Source organism: Alnus glutinosa, chromosome 7 (assembly GCF_958979055.1).
Source record: "Alnus glutinosa chromosome 7, dhAlnGlut1.1, whole genome shotgun sequence".
NCBI lineage: Eukaryota > Viridiplantae > Streptophyta > Magnoliopsida > Fagales > Betulaceae > Alnus > Alnus glutinosa.
The window spans coordinates 30119692-30147105 of record NC_084892.1 but is presented as its reverse complement, the minus strand read 5'-3'; the positions used below and the strand labels follow the sequence as shown (position 1 = coordinate 30147105).

Below are 27414 nucleotides of genomic sequence, written 5' to 3'. Positions count from 1 at the left end.
ATTTATTATATTGGGTTTGAGAAAATTCTTCTAATTCAACTTTGTCCCATATACAATATGTAACAATAATTAAATAATTTTTTCCTTTCAAATTGGATCTTCAAATCCAATACATTAAACGGAATACATTACACTAAAATAGTTAAGCCTATGAGAAAACGCTCCACCATGTATAGTTAAAAAAATAACACTAGAGTAATTATAGAAATATCCAACAATTATTTCATAACTCTTGGATCCGTAATTGTTAGAAAGAAAGAAAAAAAAAAAAAACTATTAGTTTGGACTGCTACATTAACATTATAAAATAATTATAAAATAAAAACGTAATTTCTAACCTTACTTTTAGGCAATGAATTTGTCTACGTGGAATTGTTAAAAATTGTTTAGGCAATGACTTTATCTTTATGCAAAAAAAACAAAATCCCAAACACATAAAACAAAAATCAAACAAATGGAATTGGCAAAAGTCCGCAAGTGGGTTTTTTATTTTAATGGTAAACAAAAAAAAGTGGCGAGCGGCCGAATCATACGACCAATAATTGAATGGATTCCATGTCAACAGCAAGTCGTTTGGTCGGCCTCAGATTCAGCGGGAAGTCATTCTCAACGGTAGGTCGTTGACAGTCGATTCGATCCCTCATTTGCCGTGAGCGGTTGGGCGTGTCCGCGATATCTACTATATATCTACTCCTCAGTTCTTACTGTAAGAAACACAAGCTCCGCCACCAGAAAATGCTTACACGCAACGTACTTGCTCCTTCCTCTCCGTAAGTACCAAGCTCGCCTCTAACATGTTTTTTGTTTTTTTCTTGTTATGGACCTAAATTTCGTCTTTTCGGTTTCTTGTACAGCAACATTCAAATGTATGGTTTAGGGTTTCGGAGAAATTAAGATAACGAACTTTCATTTCCTGTTTACGTCTCAGATGGCCGGTCGTTTCATTTGATTTCCGCTGTCAAGTATCTGATAAGCTATTGACTCGTCACAGCCTCAACTATGGGCATGACCGAGGTAATGTGCGCTTGCCCATGTCTTTGCAATTGTCTCTAGTAGAAGATATATGGGTAATTGTGTAACTTGCTATATATATATTTTCAGGACCCAAGAAGAATAAGAGTTTACGACTCAGGGCTGGCTTTTGGGACTCCATCAAATCTGGGTATTGAAGATTTTTGTTAGTGGCGATAATATACATAAAGTAACATATGCACACACTTTACAAAGAAAAAAGAAAAAGAAAAAAGAGTACCAGATTCAGAAGTTTTGTGGCCAGATTGTTCACCATTTGAATTGGAATACTGGGTTCGCTCTGTTGCTGGAATGGGTGCTTTGTCATGTTGTATAATATACGATTAGTATTTTAGGGAGCTCACTTTGTGTTTCAGTGGTTCATTAACTGGTCAAATTGCTTGGTCCTGGTATGCACAAGTGTGTTTTGTATGTTCTACGAAGGGAAGATGTGTTGAAGTGTGTTCTTTTAGATTGTCTCAAGTCCTAGACTAGCACAGAAATTGTTAAAAGAGGGGTAAGCCACAGTTTCCCATACATCGATGCTAAATGGTCATATTCTTCGCTCGGAATTTATTAAGTTTGTCTTATTATGAGCGGCAACTTTTCCATTACATATAGATTCAATTGATGTTAATTGGAGTGTAAAAGATTAAGCGTATATTATTTAAGTACCAGTATACGTTATATGATAATAAGATTATTTACCTTTTGGTTTAACTTGTGTAGGATATGGGAGTTTCTCCGTTAGTTGATATATACATTGTGGTAAACCATGAACCAATAGTGTCAGTCTACCAACAAGTTTGATCTGCCCTGTTGCTTTAATTCTATTTAAAAGCTCCTTAACTTGCTTCTCTATCAGGTTTTTAAAGAACAATGGCTTGCAAGTCATTGAAACACCCTCTGAACCCCAGGAAGATGAGGAACCTTTGCCCCAAGAATTTGTCCTCATTGAAAAGACTGAACCAGATGGAGCAGTTGAACAAATAATATTCTCTTCAGGTGGAGATGTTGATGTGTATGATCTTCAAGCCCTATGTGATAAGGTAATTTGATTGTTCTTGGTAGCTCTTTTGCACATGCATTATATTGTTATTGGTACCTCTTTTGCACTCTCATATGGAACAGCTGAATGTTGTATGCCTTTTGGACTTCATGTTTATGCATGTACCTATTGGGGGTTTTATTGTTTTAATGTATCATGGCTGATTGATCTTTTAACGAAGACTAATATGTTAATAGTGTATAGGGGTGGGCATTTACCCGATTGCTTTGAAAATGCCCACCCTTTGACTTTTGATCTGACCCACACCCCAGGGGGTGCCGAGCCAAGCTGACACCGACAACATTGGCTTGGCTTAGAAGTTGGTGAGACATGGATCAAACGGTTGCCATAGTTCTTGATGAACAACTTCCGATTTTCGACCCAACTTCGGTCAGAAATTAAGTAGAGTTTCGGATTGCCAAGCTGACCCCTGTTAGAAACTGGCTACTCAGGTTGGGTCGGCACCAGCCTCTTAGATTTTTTAACAGGCCTGATAGTGTATATTACATTTGTGGGCTAGTAGACATCAACTATTATTGCGTTGAAGTACAAAAAATTTTAGCCGTTGATTGTGCCAATTGAGGTTCCTTTCATCCTATAATTGATTTATATTCAACCATAGGATGAAAAAAAAAATGTGAAATTTTATTTATATTTATTCATAAAAAAAAAATGATTTATATTCAACAATAGAATAAAAAAGTATAGGTGAAATGTGTCATCCCTTTCTCCACTTTGAAGGTTTGGCAGCCATTATTTGGGTAAAATCTTCCGCTGATATTCAACTCACTAAAAATCCATAATATCATGTCTATGATAGGTGGGGTGGCCTCGGAGGCCATTGTCAAAACTAGCTGCAGCTTTGAAAAATAGCTACATGGTAGCCACACTGCACTCTATTAGGAAATCATCTGGTTCAGGTAAACAATAAAGTTGATAATGTTGCATTATCCTCCTATTTCATATGATTGGTCATGTGAAGCTCTGTTCGTGCTTATTACTCCATCCAAAACTACTTGATGAACATCTTAGTGTACTTGGAGAAGTTATTTGACAGAAGGGAATGACCAAAAGAAGCTAATTGGAATGGCTCGTGCTACATCAGATCATGCCTTCAATGCCACAATTTGGGATGTCCTTGTTGATCCTTCCTATCAGGTATTTGTTTTGTTACTTGATTATGGATGGGCAAATGCATCAGTGCTGGCCATTCCAATAATTATTGCTTGTCAAAAACAAAATTTCTAATACACGTGCTTATTGAAGCATGTATATCATCTGATATTGCAATTATGCTATGTAAATGGTCAATTTGATATTCTATATACGCAGTTCTGTTGCTGGATATCTAGTTGCATGGAATTTACCTTATTTATGACATAGGAAACTGGGCTGGCTGAATTGGTCAAAACTGAAACTAGCGAATAACTGTTGTATTAATTGAGCAAAACTGTGTCTTCCATTGATATAAAACTAGGAATTTGGGCTCAGTGGGAAAACTGTAATTCAAATAAAAAAGAATCTTGATGTTTGACTCCCAACAGAGCATTATTCTTCCGTTTCAGTTTGGGCACTGTCTTAGAAAAAATTGATGGCATTGTTGGAGTTGGGAACCCTGTGTTCATGGACCTAGCACTGTCTGCGTGTAACAATCGAACATAATATTCGTTTTCATTATATGTAAATTGCAGTATCTTCCTAATGGTGTTTTTATCATTCAGGGGCAAGGCCTTGGTAAGGCCCTTGTTGAAAAGCTTATAAGGGCTCTTCTGCAAAGGGACATTGGCAATATAACACTCTTCGCAGATAGTCAAGGTACTAATAGCTCTACATATAATTGATTTTACCTTCACTATGATAGCCCATTGCAGATGTCAAGATTGATTAACCTGTCTGCCATTGCTACCCTCTGTCATTGCACAGCAGCCCTTGTTGAATAATCTCTGCTTTCCTCAATAAATCAGAGATTTGAGCCCCATCTCATTTGGGTTCCTAAACATGAATATTCTGCTGCCAATTCCTACCCCGCTCGTATCCTACCCTTTTTGTATTGGTCTTCTTTTAGCATTTGTGATACAAACTTTGGGTAGAACTCACCCTTGAAAACTGGCTTGCAAGGGGAGGGTGCCCAAGTGCTTATATACACATGATTTTGATTGTACTTACTCTATCGACACCAACCTGATGGTAGCATTTTCTCTTTTAGCGGCTCTACTCACCTAGCAGTATTCAATGGTTTAACACTAGTATCAAGACATTTTAATTCAGCGTATAGGTTGTTTCCTTCCTTCCTGACTCGACTACAAAGCCCCAACCCCTTCGATTTCATACTCGAAAAAGCTTGCGTTTGATCCCATACTTGACGTGATGGTTGACTCTAACATCAAATGAAAAACTTTGAGTAAAACTTATCATTGAAAACTGGCTTGCAAATAAAGGGGGCCCAAGAGCTTATATACACATAGTTAATATTGTACAAGATATGTAAGACACTTTAGGATCGTAACAATTTGCAACTCTATTTTAGCTTGAACTGTCTTAGTTAGACTGTTCTTTTTGTCATATGTGGGATTTGAAGCCTGTAGCCTCACTTCTCTTCAATTGTCATTCCAGTTGTGGAGTTCTATCGGAATTTAGGTTTTGAACCTGACCCGGAGGGTATCAAAGGTATGTTTTGGTATCCAAAGTGCTAATTCTCTCTTCAACAAAATCAAGTTTGTTTTTGCTCTTATAAAATTGATTTTTATTTTTATTTTTGTGAGTTTGGATGGGACATTGGGACATTGGTGTTGGTGAGGTGTATGGAAGACAGATAATTAACCACTTATAGTCTGTACATATGACATTAATGCCTAATGATTGGTGTGGTTATCTCCTCGTTTGGAATCAGAAAAGAGCACAGAATTCTCCCATATACATATTGCAAAGCTTCGAGGCTTGCTGCAATTCTCTATGTTATCAAGTGATTTGGTTCCCAATCTTTTCTTTTTAAATTGTCTCAGAGAACATTGATATGTAATTGCTCAGGAAAACCATTCTGATTGCCTATCCTAAAGTTCTCAGAAGACTTGCCCAAAAAAACAAAAATCCCATATGAATTTGTTGCAAACAAGCAATACTTTAGAGAAAGCTTTCGTATATCTAGGCAGTCAGATGCTCATCAAACCAGAGTTAGAAGGAGAGAAGAATGCTTGTGATTATCTTTTCATCATAAAATAATCATATCAAGGTATAATATTATATAAGTTAATTTTAACTCGATTCATTTAATTAAATAGGTCATACCCCTTAATCATAACAAGCTAATTTTGTATTGAATTTGTGATAAGTTTGTGTTGAATTGATGTCAAACCATACGCCACTCTTCATTTATTGTTGGGCTGTCAAGATTAACAAAAATGAAAAATGTGATGACAACAAATACTTTAAACAATTTTTTCCCAAGATGTTAAATCCAACAAAGAAAGCACAAATATGTGGACTGACAAAATAAAATAAAATGTATTGCTCAGATGCTAAGGAACACAACCGTTTTATACACTGGGTTCAAAAAAGTTTCCACTCAATTTGAAAGAAATTTATGTAAACTGTCACATGGTTTCTCGTTATTTGTTTTAAAGCATGTATAGTCTATAGTCTTACGATTTGCTAAATATGCATGTTTAAATAAAATTGTTGAAGTGTTCCCTTTATGAATGTATTTTGAAAAAAATAGCGATTTGAAAATGTAAAAAAATTTATCGTTTTAAATCTCTAGTACGAGGGTGCGTTTTAAAAAGTGCACAGTTTTAAAAGTTAAATTACAATTTTAAAGGGTCAATCATGATTTTACTAAATACTTAATTATATTATTAAAAATTATATTTTCATCCTTTTTTTTTATTTTTTTTTTATTTTTTTTTATTGTGAGATAAAGATAATTTTATTGATCATGAATCTTCAGCTTACTTTGCATGTGTAATACGCTGGATAATAGAGGGACAATCCTTCACCCAGACTTTATTTAACAATTGAGAAAGAGCAAATTTTGTCATACAATGAGCCACATTATTAGCATCCCTTTTAACATGGTGAAAACTATAATGAACTAAACGAGAAATAATGAGCTTAGTATCAAAGATTAATTGTCTACAACCACTCTCATAAGGGCCCTCCTTCAAATATGCAATTACATTCAGGGAGTCACCTTTTAAGAGCACATTTTGAAGTCCCAGATCACAAGCCAGCTACGCAGCAGGCTAAACAGCTATTGTTTTGGCAATGAGAAGATCTACAATGTAGGGAACAATCTTGGAAAAAGTTGCTACAAAAGCTCTATTATCATCTTGAATTACAACACCAGCTCTCATATTTTTTGTCTCTTTGTTCAAGGCGACATCCCAATTGATCTTCATAACACCCATAAGGAGTTTATTCCATATCACCCTTATATTGCTTGGGAGTTTATATTTATCCACAATAGTAGCAGTGGCTTCCTCAAAAGCTTCTAGAGTAGACTTCACCACATGCATTACCTGCAAAGGGGGCATGAATAAGTCTTCAAATACGAAGGCATTACGCCTCAACCATATCTGTCTCGCTTGCCATAGCAAGAGCAAAAATGAAATTAGCCACTGCCAGCTTCTTCAACAACCCTTCAACAAGACCCATACTATCAGTAGGTTCAAGAGCCATTTTTTGGATCCTTCGCGGGCATTCTTGCCAAACTGTTGTGGAGGAGGAACAATTGTTATACAATTCCACAGAATGTGGAAAATGTTTTCTTCTTCCCTGAGACAGCAAGGACACAAAGGATTCAAGACTATTTTCTTTGAGAATAAATTAACTTTGGTTGGAAGTATATTAACTCCGGCGAAGTCAGTCTCTTTGCTCTACTGCCGGCAACTTGTTTTTTGGGTTTTTTTTTTTGTGCCTTTGTGTTTGTGTATTCCCTTTGTTACTATGTACATTCTACCTATGTATGACTCAAATTTTATTGAAATTTTTATTATAAGGGGACTTAAATGTAATTCTAGTGAGATTTGTGATTTTGCTTAGACAGTTGTTTTTTAAGTCGAGTCCTTCTAGCTTTTCAGTATCAATAGTTGCGCATGCTATTTCGTTAAAAAAATAAACACAAAAATGCTTCAAAGCTAGTGGTACTTGCAGTTTCCAAATAGCTTTCAAGATCCCTCTTGCCTGCCCTGTGGTGGAAGTCTCTCCCCTAGGCTGATTCCTGTGTTGCATTTCTAGGTGATGGGTACTTTTCACTTAGAAAAAACCATGTTTAGTACCCTGCCACACCACCAAATCTGAATGGCCCAGGGGAATTAAGACAAGGCTGCAGATTTGAAATCACCATTTTCTAAATGATATGTATTCAAACCGTTAAAACCAAACGGACCCAAGAGCACAAAGCAATAGATACGCAAAGCTTTCTTCCGATTGCTTTTTTGTCTTTTTGACATGATTAGTCTGCAATTGAACAAAATCAAGATTCTAAGGGTCCCTGCAGTATAAACAAAGCAAAAGATCATTTTAGAAAGCTATAATTTGATATATTTGGCCCTTAAACCCACATGCTCAGCTAGAATTTTTATGAACCAACTCATAATTAAGTCCGTCCAGGGAATTGGGGGCTATTGATAAAGTGATATTATATGCAACTAATCTATTCAAATGAACCCCAAGGCTCCTGAGGATTGTCTACCGTAGGATCATTCGAGCCCAAAGATAGCTAAATTCCAAAGAGTCATAAAGCTTCTTTATCAAAGAGTTCGCTGACTTATTAAGGACACTTAAGCTAGTCGGTCAAGGAGAGCCCACCGGCCTATTAAAGACAATAAGGCCAACGGGCTAAGGAAAAACATTCACGCCTTCAACAATATTTGAGCCGAAGTTCTCAAAACCCTACCAAAGAAAGGCGAGAATATCGAGCCTATTTAAGGTGTGTAGAGCCCTTCACCATGTACACATATGTACCCTTAGACCCTGTCAATTGACTTACTCTCCTACCCTCGCTAACTTAAGCATCAGAGGTGGTTCTGCCGAACCTCTCTAACCTTTTGTTTTATTTTCAGTCTTCTTCAGTGCTTGACGTGCTCCCAGCCTTTCACTGTACAAACATAATAAAAATTCATATCACATCGGCATGCATGACATGTTTTAAATAGCTTCTCACGTCGGTTGCTTATTTTTTTAAAAATAAAAATAAAACCACTTAAAATACATCAAATCAACCAATATAAAATAAAGGGTAATTTTAAAAGTCATCTCATATTCCTCCAAATATGAAATGATTTTTAAAATTACCATTTAATTAAAATTTAATATTAATCAATTACAGACTTAATGATAATTTTAAAAACTTTCTAATATTACTCGAAATAGTAAAAAATAAACATAAATAGTAGTATTATTTTGGTCAACTCCATTATCATTGGATATGTAGTATGCTTTCTTCCCCAGTCAACTGATTCCTCATCTTTTATATTAATAGCTATAGTTTTTTTTAATAATAATAATAAAAAAATAGCTGTAGTTTTTTTTTTTTTTTTTTTTTTTTAATCTTATCTTACTTTGATTATTTTAATTTTGAATTAATTATCAAAATCCTATCATCTAAGAAACAGATTTAGTTTTTTTTTTTTTTTTTTTTTTGAATAAAATAAACAGATTTAGTTAATCATTTAATGGGTTTTATGAGCCGTAGACAAACCAACCCGCCCGCCCCGGTTTTGGAGTTTCCATGGAAGTCGTTGGTTTTGGTCCTTTTGGACTTAAATTTGGGAAAACAGTGGGGCTGGTTTTGTACGAAAACAACGTGCTGCCTCTAATCAAACCCTATTTTATCTTTAAACGTTTTCGTTCAAAATAAGTATTTGGATTGTTTAATGGAATTGATAATAAGGATAAAAAATCATCACCATCACCGGGGTTTATTCCATTGGAACCTTCTTTGCCTCATCCTATCAAAATCGGTGGGTGGTCTTCCCAGGCTGACTCAGTAACTCGTTCGTTGCTTTTGGAGAGCGCTTTTCCTTCTTCTTCTTTTTTGTATCTATTGGTAAGTCGGTTTGTTTTCTGTGATTGATCGTAAATCCAGTGGTTTGAAAATAATCGGATTCAAACTCAATTGTGTTTTTTTGGGTATTTATTTGGTCTTCCAATTTCCTATTTCTTCGTTGGGGTTCAACTTTAATTTCTTTGATAGGGCATTGACCGGAGACGACCGAATTGAACTCCACTCCTATCTAGTAGTTTTTGATTCTTTTTAGTTTAAAATGAAATTGAGATCGGGATTTGGAAATGCCAGTTGATTGTCAAGTTGGGCACTATTAAGGAACTTTTATTCGATTCAAAAACTTGCAATCGTAGATAAGATTATGATCAATTCCATTGAATTCCGCTCAGAAAGATGAAAGATGAAAGATTTTATATTTGTTACATGGGATCCATGATTTGTGCTGTTCTTTTTTGTTGCTTGTGCCTGACTGATTTGTTCTTTTGTCGAATTTGGCTTATCAAACCCGCCCCCCCTTTTTTTTGTTTATGAAGTTTTAGGTGGTGTGGCGCTGAGGATCATGGAAGTCTTATAATGTTGCTGTTTTGGCAGTAATTCTGTCAATAATTCTTCCCATTTCGAAAATCCAATTGATAGCTTACTGTAGCTAATGCTGGTATCAAGGTAGACATCCAAAAAGGACTGGGTGGCTTCTAATTGCTGCACCTAAATAAGGCTTCTGAGTGCATTCTTACTGAAAATTAAAGGGTATTTTCTCTTCCTGAGTTATAGTTCTCAAAGCCGCACAAGCGAGGAACCTTGTTTTGTGCTGAGGTGGGATTAGTTTGTTTGATTAGGGGCTGGGCAGACTAGAGAGACCACTATTTCTGATTACATCTGAGGAAAGATATATTGTGTGCCGCTCAAGATTCCAGATGAAAATGCAGTTGAGATTTAAGCAATTCCTCTTATTCTCGCTGTTCTCTTCCATCTTGTTCTTTGGTTATGCTACATCAGAGGTCGAACATGAAATTTCAGGAAAGCTGAGAGCTGCTCCACTCAAGAATGTTGGAGATAATGTTATAGATGGCACTGGTACAGAGACTTCCTTCAATTTTGAGGATACCAATAATGGACTGGGAGAGAGGAAAGTTGGAAGTGGCAAAGTTTCGGTGTCGACGGTTGCGTTGTTTACCTTGGCAATGGCTGCTGCCACTGGTTTAGGTGCAGTCCCATTCTTCTTTGTCGAACTCAATCCGGAGTGGGCTGGTTTATGCAATGGAATGGCTGCTGGTGTGATGTTGGCTGCAAGTTTTGATCTCATACAGGAAGGGCAGCAGGGGCATGATGCTGGAAGTTGGGTTGTGATTGGGATTTTAGCTGGTGGAATATTCATTTGGCTCTGTAAGAAGGTGATGACTTTGGCCTTCCATTTTTCCCATCATTTATCCGGTTCCCCTTCATTAGGAATTTAGTTTCTGCTTCTCGACATTTTCATTATGGTGCATTGTGCATATAGAAGTTTCTTTACTTTCTCCATTGTTATTATGAATGTGTCGAAACATGCTTGATTATTTTTCTGAATGTGGGTAAGATAATGCGAGTGACAAGAAGCCAAGCTCTGTCAGTGTCAAATATGGCACGTGAAAAAACCCGAATAGAGCTATACCTAGGTTATGCCAATTTGTGCCTAGTAAAGACGCCTCTTTTATTTATTTTGTTTACTAAGTCAACTCAATTAATGAATTAATTATTTCAGCAATTAAAATAGCCTACTGTTTTTTCTTAATACATATGCTTGTGTCTGGCTTAATAGTGATTTCTTCCTTAATACATAAGGTGAGGTACATCAAGATCTCATAATGTCTTACATCAGTTTTTGGGTTTCAGTTTCTTGAACAATACGGGGAAGTAAGTATGTTGGACATAAAAGGTGCAGATGCTTCCAAAGTCATTCTTGTTATTGGAATAATGACACTTCATTCATTTGGGGAGGGCTCTGGTGTTGGGGTTTCATTTGCTGGCTCAAAGGGGTTCTCTCAAGGTCTTTTGGTAACTCTGGCTATTGCTGTGCACAATATACCTGAGGGATTAGCTGTGAGTATGTTGCTTGCATCAAAGGGTGTTTCTCCACCGAATGCCATGTTATGGAGTGTAATTACATCATTACCTCAGGTAATATATTATGCTTTCTAATCCATTGTGCTTTTGACTATATCTCACCTTGTGAAGGAAAATGTATTCTAGATCAACTTAGTGATATGCTACTCTTCACATGAAGAAAAACTAATGGAAGATAAATGGTTAGTGCCAGAAGAATAAACATTTGTAAATTTTTTTCTGCCATTCTGGCCATATATAGTGCTTTTTACAAGGCTCCTTATAGTTCGTTGTGTAACCTTAGTGTGGTTTGTTTCGGTCCAGGTGGAGGGGTGAGACTATGTAGCGAGTCCAACCCTAACCCCATGGGTATTTGGTTAGTTTCTTTGTGTCCTAAGAGTGTGTTTGTCTGTTTTGTATTAAAAGTAGAGGCCTGTGACTGCTTGGCTATTGGATTGATTGATAGGAAACAAATTGAACCTGAGGAACGATACTTTTTCACTTTTGAAGCTTGTGAGTGGAGATCTCACCATACTTAGAAGGTTTGGGGAAGCAGAACAGATTTGAAGTTCTGCTAAAATAGTTCACTTATGCAAACTGAAATTGCATCCTGCATTGGCTAATTGTGTACTCTCACTTCATCGTATGAGGGGTCTGGGATTCTTTGCCTTTGTATGAGGCCATGAAACATTGCGAGCTTTATGCATAGGCCCATAAGCCTGATCTTTTGTACCTTCAAATTATACAACATAGAATGATACTCTATTCTTATATCATATAAAACTATTCATTAAAAAAAAAGAAAGGGTTAAACACTTTTTTGGTCTTTGAGTTTTAACAACTTTATTTTTTAATCTTTGAGTTTCAATTCGCATTACAGATGGTATCTCAATTTTGGAAAAAGACCGAATTGGTACTTCAGTCAAGTTTTCCGTAAAAAAACTAACGGCTCGCCACGTGTCGTTGACACGTGGCACTATATAAAAAAATTAATTCAAAAATAATAAAATTTAAAAAATTTAAGAAGTTTTTTTTTAAAAAATGAAAAAATAAAAAACAAGGGCCACCCCCATGGTGGCCAAAGGGGGTGGCTCATGTTTTTTTTGTTTTTTTAATTTTTTAATTTTTTAATATTTATATTTAATTTTATTATTTTTTAATTAATTTTTAAAGATTTTTAATTTTTTTATATAGTGACACGTGGCGAGCCCTTAGTTTTTTAGCGGAAAACTTGACTGAGGTACCAATTTGGTCTTTTCTCAAAATTGAGGTACCATTTGTGATGCGAATTGGAACTCAGGAACTAAAAAATAAAGTTGTTAAAACTCAGGGACCAAAGGTGTATTTAACCCCCCCCAAAAAAAAAATCATATAAAATCTCTAACTCCAACAACTCAATAATACATGAGTTGATTTTTCTTGGCTAGTGTGATCTTCAGTTTGGTTAGAAAAATAGAAGCTTTAATCGGTTTGTTTTGCTTTCAATTGATGACAAACTAAACCCAACTTGATCCAAGTTGCACTTCCAAGTGCATACGTACACCCAGAGGTAAAACCAGGGGTTTAATTTCATTTCGAGTGGTTAGAAAGATTAGAATTAGAATATTTTAAGCTCAAGTGGAACTTTATCCTTCTGTTGTGATGGATGGAGGGTGAGATCGTGGGCTTAAATCCCACTGGGTGCATGAGTAACTTTCCAATCAAAACAAATTAATATTATTAACCATTTTGCATTAATATGGATAGCTTCAACTCAATGGGTTTTGGCTTATTTTGTTTTTCAGCCTATTGTAGCCGTGCCTTCATTCATATGTGCGGATGCATTTAACAAGTTCTTGCCTTTTTGTACGGGTTTTGCTGCTGGATGTATGATCTGGATGGTTGTTGCAGAGGTACTCCCCGATGCATTTAAGGTAATGTGCATTTAACAAGTTCTTGCCTTTTTACCTCTCGAGTGTAGTGAAAAAAAGATGTTAACATGATTAATCCACAGAGGGACTTTGAAGCCATATCGTCTGATATAATTTTTTTTTTCAAAAAAAGAAAAACCCCATCTCCTGCATTATTTTAGCTGTCATCAAAAGCTATGACTTCTTGAGTTTCATGCATGCATATTTTATTTCATTTGCTTTTTTTGATAGGTTATATTTTATTTCATTTGCTATTGATTAAATATTATTCACCTCTTGGTTCTTGGTTACATGACCTAAGTGATGCCTATCATACTGCCGTTATCACTGTGCACTATCTCCCACTTGTCTGACATCGGCAACAGTGGTTCTTACCATACCATTTTCTCAGTGCATGTACTTTCACTGGCTTTTTTAGCCATATCATTTTTAGTTGGGACATTATTTTATTTAAGTGTCTTAATTCTTTGTAGTTTACTGTCTATTTAACTTTGTACGAATTGTCCAGGACTTTGAAGTTTAGACTGAATTATAAATTTTGATGCATATGCACATCCTCTTCTACCCTTCCTTGACCACCTTTAAAACAAGAAAAAAGAAAAAAAGAACGAAACCTTCAGAAGAAAGAGAGAAAAAGAGGAGCTAAATCTCTGGAATTGTATATTTTCATTGTTTTTGCATTTATGTTGGCTTGTAATTTTTCTATTTCCAGAAAGATAACGGTATTTTCTCCTGGCTTTTTTTTTGTTATAGGAAGCCTCTTCATCCCAGGTTGCATCGGCAGCTACCCTTTCTGTTGCATTTATGGAAGCTCTTGGCACTTTGTTTCAGAGTTTCAGCCATGGCTACAAGTGAGTTTATTCTGGATTTATATTTTGTTGAAGAGAAAAAATGACCACAACGGACATCATTTTTTTTTTTTGCCCTTTTGTAGAATAATTATCTTATAAACCACCAAAAGAAAAAGTATAACTCGATGGCTACGCAGTTGCGAGGTAGAAACCAACACCACTGCAAGACCCCAATCAGATTGTGGTTTGTCTGCCTGTGGAAAAGCTTATGGAGAATTTATTATACATTACACCATGTTAATCGTTGCACTACTACAAGCTGGTACAGTGGCATAGGTAAAATACCTAAATATACAAAACATAATCCCCAAGGCCTCTACCAAGTCTTGACGCTTCCCAATTAGTTGTCAACTGCTTGTTCTCCAAGCCTCTATACTACATCATCGTAATTTGTATGATAGAATTTATTTTGTTCTGTGTTTCATGCACTATTGTTGTTCGTTGCCTTTCTATTTATGATTTTCATTAACAGTTCGAGGATGATTTGCTGTTAGTTCTGATTCACACACATAGATCGCTTTTGTATGACATTGTTTAACCTTTGTGGTGTATATCTTTAATTTGCATTTTATCCCTGTGAAAGTGAAACCTTGTGGCTCAGGTGAAGTCATATAATGTTCTTAGTACGACTGAACCTGGTTCTTGCTTAGAATTATTATATCAACCCTGCCATCAAAAAAGGAAAAACATCCCTTAAACAAATATTGTTTGATTTCCAATTTTCTTTTGGCTAATCTGAATTTCTCTGCATTACAGCTCAGAGGATGCTTCTGGCTTCTTTGTTTCTTTACTTTTTGGTCTTGGGCCATTGCTCGGTGGAATTGTTCTTGTTGCATTTGCCCTTGCTTTCCGACTTCAGCATGCTCTTCTAATGGGTGCAGCTTCGGGCATCGCCTTTGTCCTTGGTGCCTGGCGACCACTGCAGCTACTTTTGTCTTCGAAAATGGGATTTATCCCTGTCATATTACTGCTTGCAATGGGAGCTGCATTCTTCCATGTTGTAAGCTCTAGTGTTCTGAAGCTTGGAGGTCGCAGAAAAGCGTCTGTCAATGACTTGCCTACAGGAACCAGTTTTCCCATGAGCGTTCACACCCTTCAATCATTCCTGTCATGTGGAGCAGTTGCCTTTCATGCTTTGGCTGAGGGCCTTGCACTAGGAGTGGCTGCCCCAAAAGCTCCTGGACTTGGTCAGCACATGGTCCTTCCTGTCTCTCTACACGGCTTCCCTCGAGGTGCAGCTGTGGCTAGCTGCATATTTGGGGCTACTGATAGCTGGCATGGGTCCCTTGCAGCTGCTGCCCTAATTGGATTTACAGCTCCAGTATCAGCAATCGGAGCAATACTTGCAGGAATTGACTACACTGGTCTAGACCATGTGATGGTATTTGCTTGCGGTGGATTACTCCCAAGCTTTGGAAGTATAATTAAGAGAGGAGTAAGGTTGGACACACGGAAAAGCAGTTGTGGGCTTGTGATGGGATTGGTGTTTGCCACTTTGTGTTTAACGTTCACTAAGTTGGTTTGCCTGCACACACCTTACTGCAATTCTGCACCAGAGGCTGTCAGATGAGTTGATGATGCTTCAGCTCATGAGTGATGTGTAATTATTAATTAGGTGCACTTGCATATGTCGATGTGGTTAGAACAGTCAAATCTTCCAACAGGTATGTGCTTAGCAGTCATCTTCCCAACATGTGACCTAGTCATCTCCTGCCAGGCTAAGCATACCCATCAAAAATTGTAGATGTGATTCAGTGCAAAAGGGATGTTATAAAGGAAATGTTTCAGCGAAGTATGCCAGGAGATGGGAGGTTTTCTGTAATACAAACGTAGATATTATCGCCTTATTTTTTTCCTTTCTGTTATAGAAAGAACAAAGAAAGAAATGGGGGTTTCCCCTTTCATTATCATGTCATGGCAGTTCTGATTCATACACATTTCACATTCAGAAAAAAGAAAAAGAAAAAGGACAGCTTCTTTGTTACTATCCCAAGTGTCAGGAGTAGATTTAGGGTGAGATGTGTTTAGTAGTTTAGTTAGAATACAATTCCAATTAATTAGGATGAATTAATTTAAAATTAGAATTAAAGTTAATTTTAATATTTGAAATCTTATCAATTTAGGGGTTATTTTATTGTGGTTTATTTAAAGACCATTTACTCTCAATAGGGATTTGGTTTAGGACACTTTTATTTCTTATGATTTGGATGCATTAGTTATATATGTTGGGATTAGGGTTGTTTAGAATTGCATTAGCTTTGATTATTGAAGGACTATCGATCGATAAAGAAAGCCTCGTAGATGAACAATTGTGGTCTATCCTACTCGAAATGAGTGCTTTTTTTTTTATTTTATTTTCTTTTTCTTTTTCTTCTGTTGGGCAATATTTTACAAATTAGTTTTAACATGTGTCCCTTAGCAATTGAGAAAAATATATATTTTTTTTTCTCCCCCCCCCCCCCCCCCCGCGCGACTAGCTTTCATCGTACGAACTGCCGATTTACCGTAATGGTTTTCAAAACAACTTGTTTTCTGAGGTGGTGGCGCTGTCTCACTGCATACTCCGGAAGCCCTTTATGCTTTTTCTTCCTTCTTTAAGAAATCATGAAAAATGAAGAATGCAGTGCCATGTACATGAAAATGATGACTTTTTATGAGACTGTTTTCTTATACTGCTGCTGGTTTCCTATTTTCTTCAAACAACTTCGGATGTAATGGCATCGTCAGGTTGCATACTTCTTGACCATAACAAATCCGATTCAAATTTATTGGTATTCAATCAGATATTACAATCGCAAAATAGTTTTGGTAGTTGCTTTACTTGCGAAGGTTAAGAGAGAGAGACAGAGAGACAGAGCATCTCCATAATAAAAACACCTAGATAGGATTAAGATTTTTATTACAGCTAAATTTTATTATAATCAGCATAAGCCGCCACAACCAAGCCGAAGTTATGAACATATGGAGAAGGATAGGAAAATTGTGAAAAACACGTCCAAAAGAAAATAGAAGAACCCAAATGAAACATATCACTTGTAAGTCGACTGATTGCTCTGGAAATCCTCAGCCCCATCAATGAGCTTCTCCTTCTCTGCAACTGAGCCAACCTCTCCTTCTGCAACTGCCTTTGGCTCCCCGACGCTCTGTGCCCCCGTCAACCTGGCCAATATCACGAACGACATTCCCCCAAGAACATTGTTCAAGCACCTGAGAACCACCACCGAGGACTTGAACGCCAAAGGCGACAGCCCCTTGTCCAGCAAGAACTCGATTCCGTTCAATGTTTGGTACCTGAAGTTGCTGCTAACACCCATGTGCGTCGCCCAAGTGAGCGCATTCAAAATCGTCGGAGGGGCCTTGTTGGGGGTCTCGAACTCGGGATCCATCTTCTTCCTCAGATTCATCAACCCATTTGAGATGGCAGTCCCCACGAGCCCTGCGGCGAACCCAACTGCAGCAAAGACAGCTCCTTTATACACAAAAGTCCCGAACCGATTGAGAAGGGTATAGGCACCGTGTTCAAACATGTGGCTCGTGGGACAATTGGCAAAGAGGGCGGGGAGACTAGAAGAAGAAGAGGAGAGGGTTGGTGCCAAAAGATACATAAGCGTGAAGTTCAATATGGATCCAACAACGAGCGTGGAGAAAACAAAGTCGAGCTCGTTGAGGCCGAAGTTGGGACGCGAAGCCATGTCTCCGAGAACGCAGGCGGAGACTCCTACCAATTCCTCCATGATAACCTTGAAAGGGAATTGGGGATCGGCTGCAACCCTCGATCTCCATCCACTCAGAAGAAAACCCAGAATCCCAAAAGCCCCAGAAGAAGAAGACGACGACGACGACGAATCACCATGGTCGCTCCCATCTCCTCCATGATCGCCGCCTCCTCCGCGTCCGACCCCATCGGTTCCCCCACCGCCTCCCCCGGCAAATGGAAGCTCGGATTTGCCACGCAAGTTGGTGGGTCCGGAGAGCTGCTTCGCGTGGATTAGATTAAAAGGGAAGCGTTGATTGGGGAGAGACGAGGACGCAGAAGAATGCGGAAACGGAACGGCAGCAGCAAAGGGAGTATTGGAAAGGTTGAAGCGGTACTGGTATTGCCTGGGAACCGGAGAGGAACCAAGCAGAAGCCGAGCCATGCTCGCCATCGTCTCCAAATCTTTTCCTAATACAACAACCAAAAGAGATCGAGAGAGAGCAATAAGGACGGGAATACAGTGCTTCCTATTGCTGTAAAGACCAAGTGTGAAGTGTTTGAGATACCTTAAACTTCAATTTTTATCGAAATGCTGATAATGAGGAGAACAGATCAAAAGGATTTGGGTACGTACGGGATCGGCTCCTCCAGCTCCACCAACTGATTTCTCTCTGCAGCCTCTGAGCCGATATGGCGGAGACAAAAGCGGTAGGTGGAATGGAACTCCTTTATAAATAATAGTAATATATGAAACGCATTAAACCCTAGTTTAAGAACTTGGACGGGAATACGGGTCACACTGTCATGGGCCGCTTTTTCTCTTTAGCCCGCTAACTAAAAGTGGGTTCAATAGCCTATTTGGGTTGTGGGCTCACTGGCCTTTCTCCGCAGCCCAGTCGGCCCGAAATTATTAGAGCTGAAAATGAACTCGTACGTGCACGGTCCAGCCAGCAATGGATGCTCCGCAGTCGCCGACCAACTAACTGTACAGTTTCCGGGGACACTGCCGGAATTAGAAGAATAGAAGAGTGAAAGACATGGATTTTAGCGGTCACTGGTCAGTCAACAAAGATGTAGTGAGAAAGACAGGAATATATCGGGATTCCTACTTGTCGATGCTTGTGTATTTCCATTTGTAATGTACTTCTTTCCAATTATTGCGTCTTTATTGAGTTCCGTGCCGAAGTGTCGCGTCAGTCCACGCCCCCACAGCCCACACCTCCTTCTTCCACTGCTTTTCCTTATCTCCTCTTTTTTAATTTCTTGCCAAAGGTACCCATGGATTTCCTATGATTCACCTCTCTGCCACAGCTTAAGAATGTTTTTTGGTTGATTCTAGACGAATAATGTTTGCGTTCGTCTTTTCTTTTTGTAATGTCCATCACCATCAGCCTCACCTTTCCTTTGGAGCTCTTTTTTCAGGATGGCGTGGGCTCTGTTTCTGAACCGCTGGCTCTGTAAATCCTTATCGGAAAATATTCCTTCAATATTAATTAGTATAGACCAAGTGATTAGGCTCTTAACCACGTTACTCTTAAAGGATTAAGAGTTTAACAAAAATGGGTATACATCATTAATCATAAAGCTTTTGTACGTAGAAAGCATAAAATATAGAGATACATAGGCAATGCAAGACAAAGCAATGGAAAAGCAAAAGGTGGCTCTGGCTGGTTTGGCTGGCTGTCAGGCTGAAAAAGCGAAGAATGGGGTTTCGTAAACTAATAATGATCATGAGGAGGCTATTTACGGAAACTCGTGTGAATCATTCATATTCCCTCCATCATCCACGACTCTTCTGTTTCAGATTGTGTTGCTGTCTGTGTCTGTCTGGGGCTGAGAACTGAGAAGGGATGGTCTCCGAGAGCTCCTTCTCCACTTCTTATCGCTCTCCTACTCCCAAGTTCTGCAACTCCTTCACTACCCGGTACTCATCTCTTTCTGCGTGTCTCTGTATTTATATCTGTGGCCATCCTTTTGATCCATAATTTCTGTTAAGGTTCTTTGTCCTGCTTCTAGTTTTTATTTGTGTCATTTTTATTATATGTTTGCTGGAAGTTCCACGCTCTGATTTTTCCAAGTGTGAATAAAGGACAAGATCTCAATTATGTTGGACAATTAATTAACTTAAAAATTTGAGAATGGAGTTAAGATCTCAACTATTACCATGGGATAAAAAATCCCACAAATCCCAATATTGCTGATATGGAGGAATTTGAGAAGTCCCTTAATTCTTTTCTTGTTCATATGGTTTTGTTTTCTTCTAATGGATTTGCAATGCTAGCTCTTGATTACTTTATGTATGACTATGATCCTTATTCATGTGAAGATTGCTCACATTAGCCGTTCCATTTGCATGCAGTATCTTCTCAGATGTTGCTGGGGACATTACAATCGTGGTAGATGGAGAGTCATTTCTGCTGCACAAGGTAAACTTTTTAATTTTGAATATTTAAATGAGGCTGACTCTAATGCAATCGATGTCTGCTTTAGAATATCTATCAGCTAACTCTAATCTATTATTTTAAATAAATATATCTACGAGTTAAATCTTTTATGTTGTTCTTGAGCTTTCAAGGGCTTGAGTCAGTCTCAATGAGCAAATGTGCGATCTAATATACTTGACCCTGTGATATTGTACTGTGAAACATCCTATTGGCTATGGAGAGTAGATTTAACTCCAAGGGGTCTGCAATGAAATCTCAATATGCAAATAAATAACTTGAACTCAAACACTTTTTTGAAAATTTCTTTCTAACCAATCAAATTGTTCTTTTTGGTCTGGTTTACTGAAGTTTCCCCTGGTGTCACGAAGCGGAAAGATTCGGAAAATGGTTGCAGACGCTAAGGATTCAAATACTTCTAAATTGGAGCTCTTCAATTTACCAGGTGGCCCCCAGACATTTGAACTGGCCATGAAATTCTGTTATGGCATGAACTTTGAGATCACAAGTGCAAATGTTGCTAGTCTGCGATGTGTTGCAGAATACCTGGAAATGTTTGAAGACTATCGGGAAGAAAATCTCATTGAACGATCGGAGATTTACCTAAATGAGGTTGTGGTTCAAAGTCTTGAAAAATCAGTGGAAGTCTTATCCACCTGCGAGATGCTACCTCCCATAGCAGAGGAGGTTGAAATTCCAAGCAGATGTGTGGAAGCTATTGCTATGAATGCTTGCAAGGAGCAACTAGTATCGGGTTTGTCTAGGTTGGAGTGTGATAGTGAATTTACAGAGCTAAAGAGTGTTTGTCTTGAGTGGTGGATTGAAGATCTCTCAGTATTGGGGATTGATTTTTATCAAAGAGTTATTTGTGCCATGGGAAGAATGGGTGTTCGACCTGAGAGCATTGTTGCATCTTTACTTCATTATGCTCAAGCATCATTGAAAGATACTGGAAAATGGAATCCGGGGAGGACCAAACCAACTTCTGGCATGGTAGACAATGACCAGAAGACAATTGTGGAAACTCTTGTAAGTCTAATACCAACAGAGAAAAGTTATTCCATTCCACAGAGTTTTCTTTTTGGGATGTTGAGGATGGCTATTATGGTGGATGCTACCATTGCATGCAAGCTTGAGCTCGAAAGGAGGATAGCCCTTCGGTTGGAAATGGTTTCCCTTGATGAATTGCTTATACCATCTGTCCGGACTGGGGATTCATTATTTGATGTTGATACCGTCCATCGGATATTGGTGAATTTCCTGCAGTGGATTGAAGACGAAGAAAATGAAGAATGCGGGTATGAATCAGAAGGCCTTGGTTCTCCAAGCCATGGTTCTCTGTTGAAAGTAGGACGGCTTATTGATGCATATCTAGTGGAAATTGCTCCTGATCCTTGTTTGAGTTTACAAAAATTCACTGCTATGATTGAGATACTGCCTGATTATGCTCGTGTCATAGATGATGGGCTTTACAGAGCAATTGATATTTATTTGAAGGTAAACATTGCAATACCAAAGATTTGAAATTATAGATAGGCTCCAATTATCCACCATTTCATTCAACATTCATTTGAAATGACTATTTCTTGCATCTAATATTAGTGGTTATGGACCTTTGGTGTTCTCTTTCTTTCCATTCCAGTAGTGTTATGAGGTCCTTCTCATAGTGTAAATACTGAACTTATATTGCTGCTACAAACTTCTGAAATGGAATGAAAATGGGTAGATGACTTATTTGCTTCACTTTCTCCTGTTAATCTTAACTTAACCTTTGTAATTTGTTGTCTCTTTTAGGCTCATGCAATGCTAACCGAAAAAGAATGCAAGAAGCTCTGCAAGTTCATAGACTGCCAAAAGCTCTCTCAAGAAGCATGCAATCATGCTGCACAGAATGATCGACTCCCCGTACAAATGGCAGTGCGAGTCCTCTATTCTGAGCAGCTCCGTTTGAAGAATGCTTTGTCCGGAAGTTCTGGTGATGGATTTTCGTCGCAGAGAATTAGCAGCGGTATCCCCAGTGCTGCCATGTCCCCTCGAGATAATTATGCTTCTCTAAGGAGAGAGAACCGAGAACTAAAGCTTGAGATTTCGAGAATGAGAGTGAGACTGAGTGAGTTGGAGAAGGAGCAGATGTTTATGAAACAAGGGATGATTGATAAAACAGGGAATGGAAAAACTTTCTTGACCTCACTCTCTAAAGGGATTGGAAGGATTGGAATCTTTAGCAGTACAGCCGGAGGAAAGCGGCAAAAATCCGGTCGAAAGTCTCGCGAAGGGAAAACTGGTAGGAGTAGGAGGCATTCTGTTTCCTAGCTTTCATGTTAAATTGATTTATAGCTTTTGAAAGGGAACTAAAGGCATCTTGACTATATATGAGTTCATGTTTCTATGATTACCTACGGCCTTTAGCTAAATATGATTATGTAGCACTGACAGAGGAGCAATGGGGACTGTCCAAATTGGCCCTCCTCAGAACACCAAAGGTACTTGTATCCAACTCTCATATGCAGGCTTACATGCACGCATATTCACCTCAAATGCCCTTATGTCATGATAAATATTATCAGCATTTCTTTAACTCCATCCAATTGTTTATTTTACTGAGAGTACAAGAATTGTTGGGAAAAGCATTATCACACTTTATTTAGTAAGACATCCTGTTTATTATAGTTTTAAGTCAATCATTAGAGTTTCCTTAATGTTTTCAATTCCTATAGCAAACGTTCTTACTAGCTTGGTGCCAACTGCACATATGAAAGAACGTAAGAATTTAAAAGGAAGCTGCATGTATAGCCATTACTTTTCCAAATTAATACTGAACAAATCAGAGTCAAATACTACTTATTCCCAGAGAGGTACAAAACTGACTGGAGACTATGCACTATCTCCTTCCATCAAACACTTGCGAAGAATGATCATATGCTGATCACCAACTTCACCCTAAAAGGCCCTTCCGGATCTGCATGCGCGGGTATTAAAAAAGAGAGTTTTTAGTATTACTTAAAAGAATGCTGTTCGGGGTATTACAGTTTCTGACGTCGTACAAACCTCGGGCAGTTTCTGTCGGAAAACGACGTCCAACCGTGCATCAAGGGTGTTCTCACAAACAATCTTCCCATCTTGCGAAGCCAAGACAACTCCACCCGAGCTATGTCAGCAATTAACCAAAAAAGGGTCGACAAAAGCTTATGATATGATCATAGTCTCTAGCAATATATAAGAAAGTGTTTTTGAACAAATAGCAAGAAGATTTAGCAGTTAATTAATTAAAGACTAATTAATTGTTACCAAAAGGGTTCATGGGAATCCACTCCAGTTGGAGGAGGAGGAGGGAGGTACACTCGAGTGTCAAGAGTAACTTTAAGGGCTTGCACTTTGGCCTTCTCAGAATACTCTCGTTTTGCTTCCTTCAATATTGACTCAACAAGCTTTCGGTCAGCCTCTCTGCCCCGCAGCAATACTGCCGGCTCCTTCAGCCGTAGCAAGCTCTACAAATTACAAGCAAAATTATCCGGTCAGTAATTAAGAAGTCAAAATTAGGTTCAACTTGTTACAATATTACCATATACGTAAATAGAATATTCCCATTATATGTTGAAAATATTATGAGAATATTCTATATATTACATATATGATAATATTTGGAGGCCTATCTTTGTTGTATTTAATTGAATGATACAATTGAGTTCCACCTCTATTTATAAGAAAAAGAAAATTGTAGTAAGTGAATAAAAAATATTCCCATATAACATACTCAGAATATTCTAATCACAATCGATCGTAATATACCAAGAATTATGATAATGGCGTAAATGAGAGACGACAATATCGTGGCACTTGGTTTGCAAAACCTAACATTCTTCCCGGCATTCACATTTTTGGGTATTAATGTGAGTCGTAGGAATCTAGATTTCCAAGAATGTGAAATGTGCGAATTATAATTATGAATTTGATAGGATCGCCGAGAATATGAAATTCTCGTGTTTGGTTTACTCCTAAGCAAGCATCATGTAGAAAATATTTTTATATTTCCTTCATTTAAGTGCAACCAAACAATCAAATGGCAAATTAACCTGAACAATCAAGGCTGTTAGAAGCTTTTTGTATGCGTTGGTGTCGTCCGAAACACGCAAAAGTTCCTTGCCAGCAGATTCTTTCATGGAATTCACCACATCATCTTGTGCTTGAAGAACTTTTATACGGGATGCATTCAGCTGCGTAGAGTATTCACTGGACAACAATTAATTTTTTACAAAAATATTATTGAAAAATATAAAAAAAAAAAAAATTATAATGACACCGGCCGGCGGCCTCTTGCATGCATGTATTTGGTGGACAATTAATGTCTATTAATTAATTCGTCATTTTTAAAAAATAAAAAATAATGAATAATTAAGCAGAAAATATATGACACGTACGTCAACCAGTGGCGGAGCCAGAATTTTACTTCACAGGGGGCAAGATTGAAAATTAAAATTGAACAAAAATTAATTAAAAAATATAATTAACGAAATAAATAAATAATTCAATAAAATTTAATTATGGTTTAAAACATATAAATGTAACTTACAATTTATTTTGTCACGCCTAACATTAATTTATGTTGTTGTTCTCAACGAATTTTCATATTACATATTTGTTAAGTCTATTGTGACAGGAGTTCATTCAAAGTTTGATTGGGAACTCAATGAAATCTTTGTTATTCTCCTCAAGTAACTACAATTAAATATTTCATATAATTAAAATGTTTAACTATATACATACATACATATATATATATATCATAAACAACTAATTTAAATATAAATATAAAAACTTATATGGACATTTTTTATTATTTAATAATAAACTTAAAATTAAATTAGTATAAAAATCTGACTACATACATGAAATTTTTTAAGGAAGAAAAATCATTAAAAAAAAGGTAAACTTCTCACTCTTTATTTTCACCTAAACCTCCCAAAAAAAAAATAAAAATAGCTACTTACTTTTTGCGATTTGATCTCGTAAATCTTTAAGCAAGTTTGAAGAAGGATTCGGCTGTTTGGCAATTAAGTTTGAAGAAGAATAAAAGTACTGCAGTATTTCAGATTTGACTTAGTTCCCAACTCTGAAATCGCAACTCCCAAGTCATGCCAATGTAAGCACTAAGGCTAAACGCAGCGTTTACTCAAAAAAATAAATAAAAAAAAAAAATGCTAAACTCAGCTTTTTATCAACTGAAAGTCTGAAAGTTCACGAATCACGCAACAGGCCAACGCAACACGTTTTGTTAAAAGAAATAAATAAATGAAACGGAGCGTTTTTAGAAAAGTGTAAACACACCGTTTTGTTCGTCTTCTTCCTTAGAAGAGCCCACACTAACCTAAAAGTTTCTGAAACTTGAGAAATCTAAAATGATGAAAGCATAAAATACTGAATTCCGGTACTGCTTGCATTGGAAATGCTTTGCCCGTATATTGTAGATGCCCTTTGATGAGTGGTTGAGGGGGGGCAACCAAAGTATTTGAAAAAAATCTACCAAGGTCAAAGAAAAATTTTAGGGATCGAGAGGGGGCACTTGCCCCCTCTCGACCCCCCCTGGCTCCGCCCCTGACGTCAACCATACAAGAGAATAATTAATTAAAAAACTAATTAAACTATCTTAATGTAATAATATTAATTCACAAAAACATAAAGAGAAACTCACATTTTCTTACGAATCTCCACCTGCTTCGACTTCCGCTCATACTCTTGCCTAACCTTTTTCCTTGCAGCTTCCACTAATTGTAATTTCTCGATGTTAAACTCCTGGAAATAAAAGATTAACGTATAGTATATGTGGAAGTGTATAAAAGAGTAAATTTAATTATTTTAATTAATATTTTAACACTATTTTTATGTATCGATTATTTTAATTAAAATGATAGATAAATTATGTCAAGACATTAACGTTCAAATCTGAAACATTTGCTTTAATATTATGTTATATATATAAATTATCATTTGTTCTAAAAACATTTATGTTAAATCACCATTTATTTCAAAAGCTTGAACTTTTAGGTCAAGTTGTGATTAAACATGATATCAGAGCCAAATGTACGTGTTGAGTTCGGACATTGTCTCCAACAATATATAATTCACTTCTCATTTCAATTAAATATTCAACGTGTTGGGCCTCACTAGCTTATTAAAAAAGAGTTTGAATCCACGTGTGAGGGGAGTATTAAAATATAAATTTAGAAAAATATTTTCATTTAAAAGAATACTAAACGACTGTCATACAACTGAAATGACGTGTTAATAAAAATAAGACATTAATTTTTTATTTTTTATTTTTTTTTACAAGCCATGGAACGCTAATTCAATAGTTGATTTTCACTGCCACGTAATCCAAATTGTACGACAATCATATAACAATCTACTAAATAACATTACTCATAAGTTAAATGATTAAATTTATCCATTTTTATTTGCTCAAGCTTTTAGAATAAGTTATGAATTTAACCGTTAGAATCCATGATTATGTTTGTTAACACTTTTTCATTCTTTCTTTTGTTTTCTATTTTCAAAATAAAAACATTAACAAACAACAACAAAAAAACACAAAACAATAAAAAAAACTACTTTCACATTTACGTTAAATCAAAACATTTTTATTATTATTATTATTATTATTTTTTCCAATAAAAAATAAAAAAACACCCTCTCAAAAGCACTAAGATAGAAACCAAGCTGACCTCCTCGGCAGACACAGAGATCTCGTTAGCTTTCTCCTCCGCCTCCTGACGGATGAAGCTCGCCATCTGCTGAATCTGCCTCGACACATCTGCGTCTTCCATCCTTCCCTTCTCCTATTCTCACTATTCGATCTCTCTTTTTCTACGTATGACTCCTTTGATTAGGCCAGGGCTTAAAATGGCAGTGATTAATTGGACGAAGATATATATATATATATATATATATATATATATATATATATATAGCCTTAATTATAGCATCACCCACCGCCGGGGGTGAAACCAATAATCTCATCTTTGGTTTCATGTCGGGCATTCATTGGATTGATAACGTTAAAAGAGTACGACACTAACTGTCAGTTGCGAAGTTTCCTCTGAACTTCCCACCTACGAAAATTTGGACGTTGAACTTGTCTTATTTTCTTCATCTATATATAACACCTGGCTTAATCTTAATGCATAAAAATACATTTTTATCCTACAATAATAACGTGGCACTCCCAGTCAATCCTTGATATATATATATAACTTTTTATTCTCCACTGTTAATAACGAAAACTCAGTACTATTAACGTTGAAATCATTTTAGGTCGATGATATATATATATATATATATATAGATCGAAACATATATAACCATATTGTGGTCGATCTA

The 27414-nt window shown here is 37.0% G+C and overlaps 5 protein-coding genes across 6 annotated transcripts; 3 read left to right on the top strand and 2 right to left on the bottom strand.

Annotated features, from left to right (window-relative positions):
• Window positions 1–617: 617 nt before the first annotated feature.
• On the top strand, window positions 618–4971 carry LOC133872282 (histone acetyltransferase TAP1). The gene is made up of 8 exons (XM_062309761.1): window positions 618–770; window positions 929–1014; window positions 1102–1162; window positions 1877–2060; window positions 2880–2979; window positions 3117–3217; window positions 3781–3874; window positions 4673–4971. The coding sequence occupies exons 1-8, from the start codon at window positions 736–738 to the stop codon at window positions 4750–4752; spliced, it is 741 nt and encodes a 246-aa protein (XP_062165745.1). The 5' UTR covers window positions 618–735; the 3' UTR covers window positions 4753–4971.
• Window positions 4972–8844: 3873 nt separating this feature from the next.
• LOC133872918 (putative zinc transporter At3g08650) lies at window positions 8845–15806 on the top strand. The gene is made up of 6 exons (XM_062310572.1): window positions 8845–9104; window positions 9596–10453; window positions 10932–11216; window positions 12926–13054; window positions 13805–13902; window positions 14659–15806. Exons 2-6 carry the CDS (start codon window positions 9977–9979, stop codon window positions 15470–15472), a joined length of 1803 nt encoding a protein of 600 aa, XP_062166556.1. The 5' UTR covers window positions 8845–9104; window positions 9596–9976; the 3' UTR covers window positions 15473–15806.
• A 957-nt stretch (window positions 15807–16763) lies between these two features.
• Window positions 16764–18335, bottom strand: LOC133872426 (protein RETICULATA-RELATED 3, chloroplastic). Of its 2 annotated transcripts, none has more exons than XM_062309930.1 (2): window positions 18234–18335; window positions 16764–18067 (listed from the first exon to the last, which is right to left on the bottom strand). In XM_062309930.1, the coding sequence occupies exon 2, from the start codon at window positions 18048–18050 to the stop codon at window positions 16932–16934; it is 1119 nt and encodes a 372-aa protein (XP_062165914.1). In that variant the 5' UTR covers window positions 18051–18067; window positions 18234–18335; the 3' UTR covers window positions 16764–16931. The 2 variants fall into 2 exon arrangements, with proteins under 2 accessions (XP_062165914.1, XP_062165913.1); XM_062309929.1 differs by having other exon boundaries at window positions 18166–18324.
• A 473-nt stretch (window positions 18336–18808) lies between these two features.
• Window positions 18809–22623, top strand: LOC133872425 (BTB/POZ domain-containing protein At3g08570). Its single transcript, XM_062309928.1, has 4 exons — window positions 18809–19523; window positions 19959–20025; window positions 20392–21537; window positions 21835–22623. The coding sequence occupies exons 1-4, from the start codon at window positions 19450–19452 to the stop codon at window positions 22351–22353; spliced, it is 1806 nt and encodes a 601-aa protein (XP_062165912.1). The 5' UTR covers window positions 18809–19449; the 3' UTR covers window positions 22354–22623.
• A 169-nt stretch (window positions 22624–22792) lies between these two features.
• Window positions 22793–26913, bottom strand: LOC133872427 (V-type proton ATPase subunit E2). The gene is made up of 6 exons (XM_062309931.1): window positions 26760–26913; window positions 25730–25830; window positions 24114–24270; window positions 23329–23528; window positions 23089–23188; window positions 22793–22999 (listed from the first exon to the last, which is right to left on the bottom strand). The coding sequence occupies exons 1-6, from the start codon at window positions 26859–26861 to the stop codon at window positions 22976–22978; spliced, it is 684 nt and encodes a 227-aa protein (XP_062165915.1). The 5' UTR covers window positions 26862–26913; the 3' UTR covers window positions 22793–22975.
• Window positions 26914–27414: the final 501 nt, after the last annotated feature.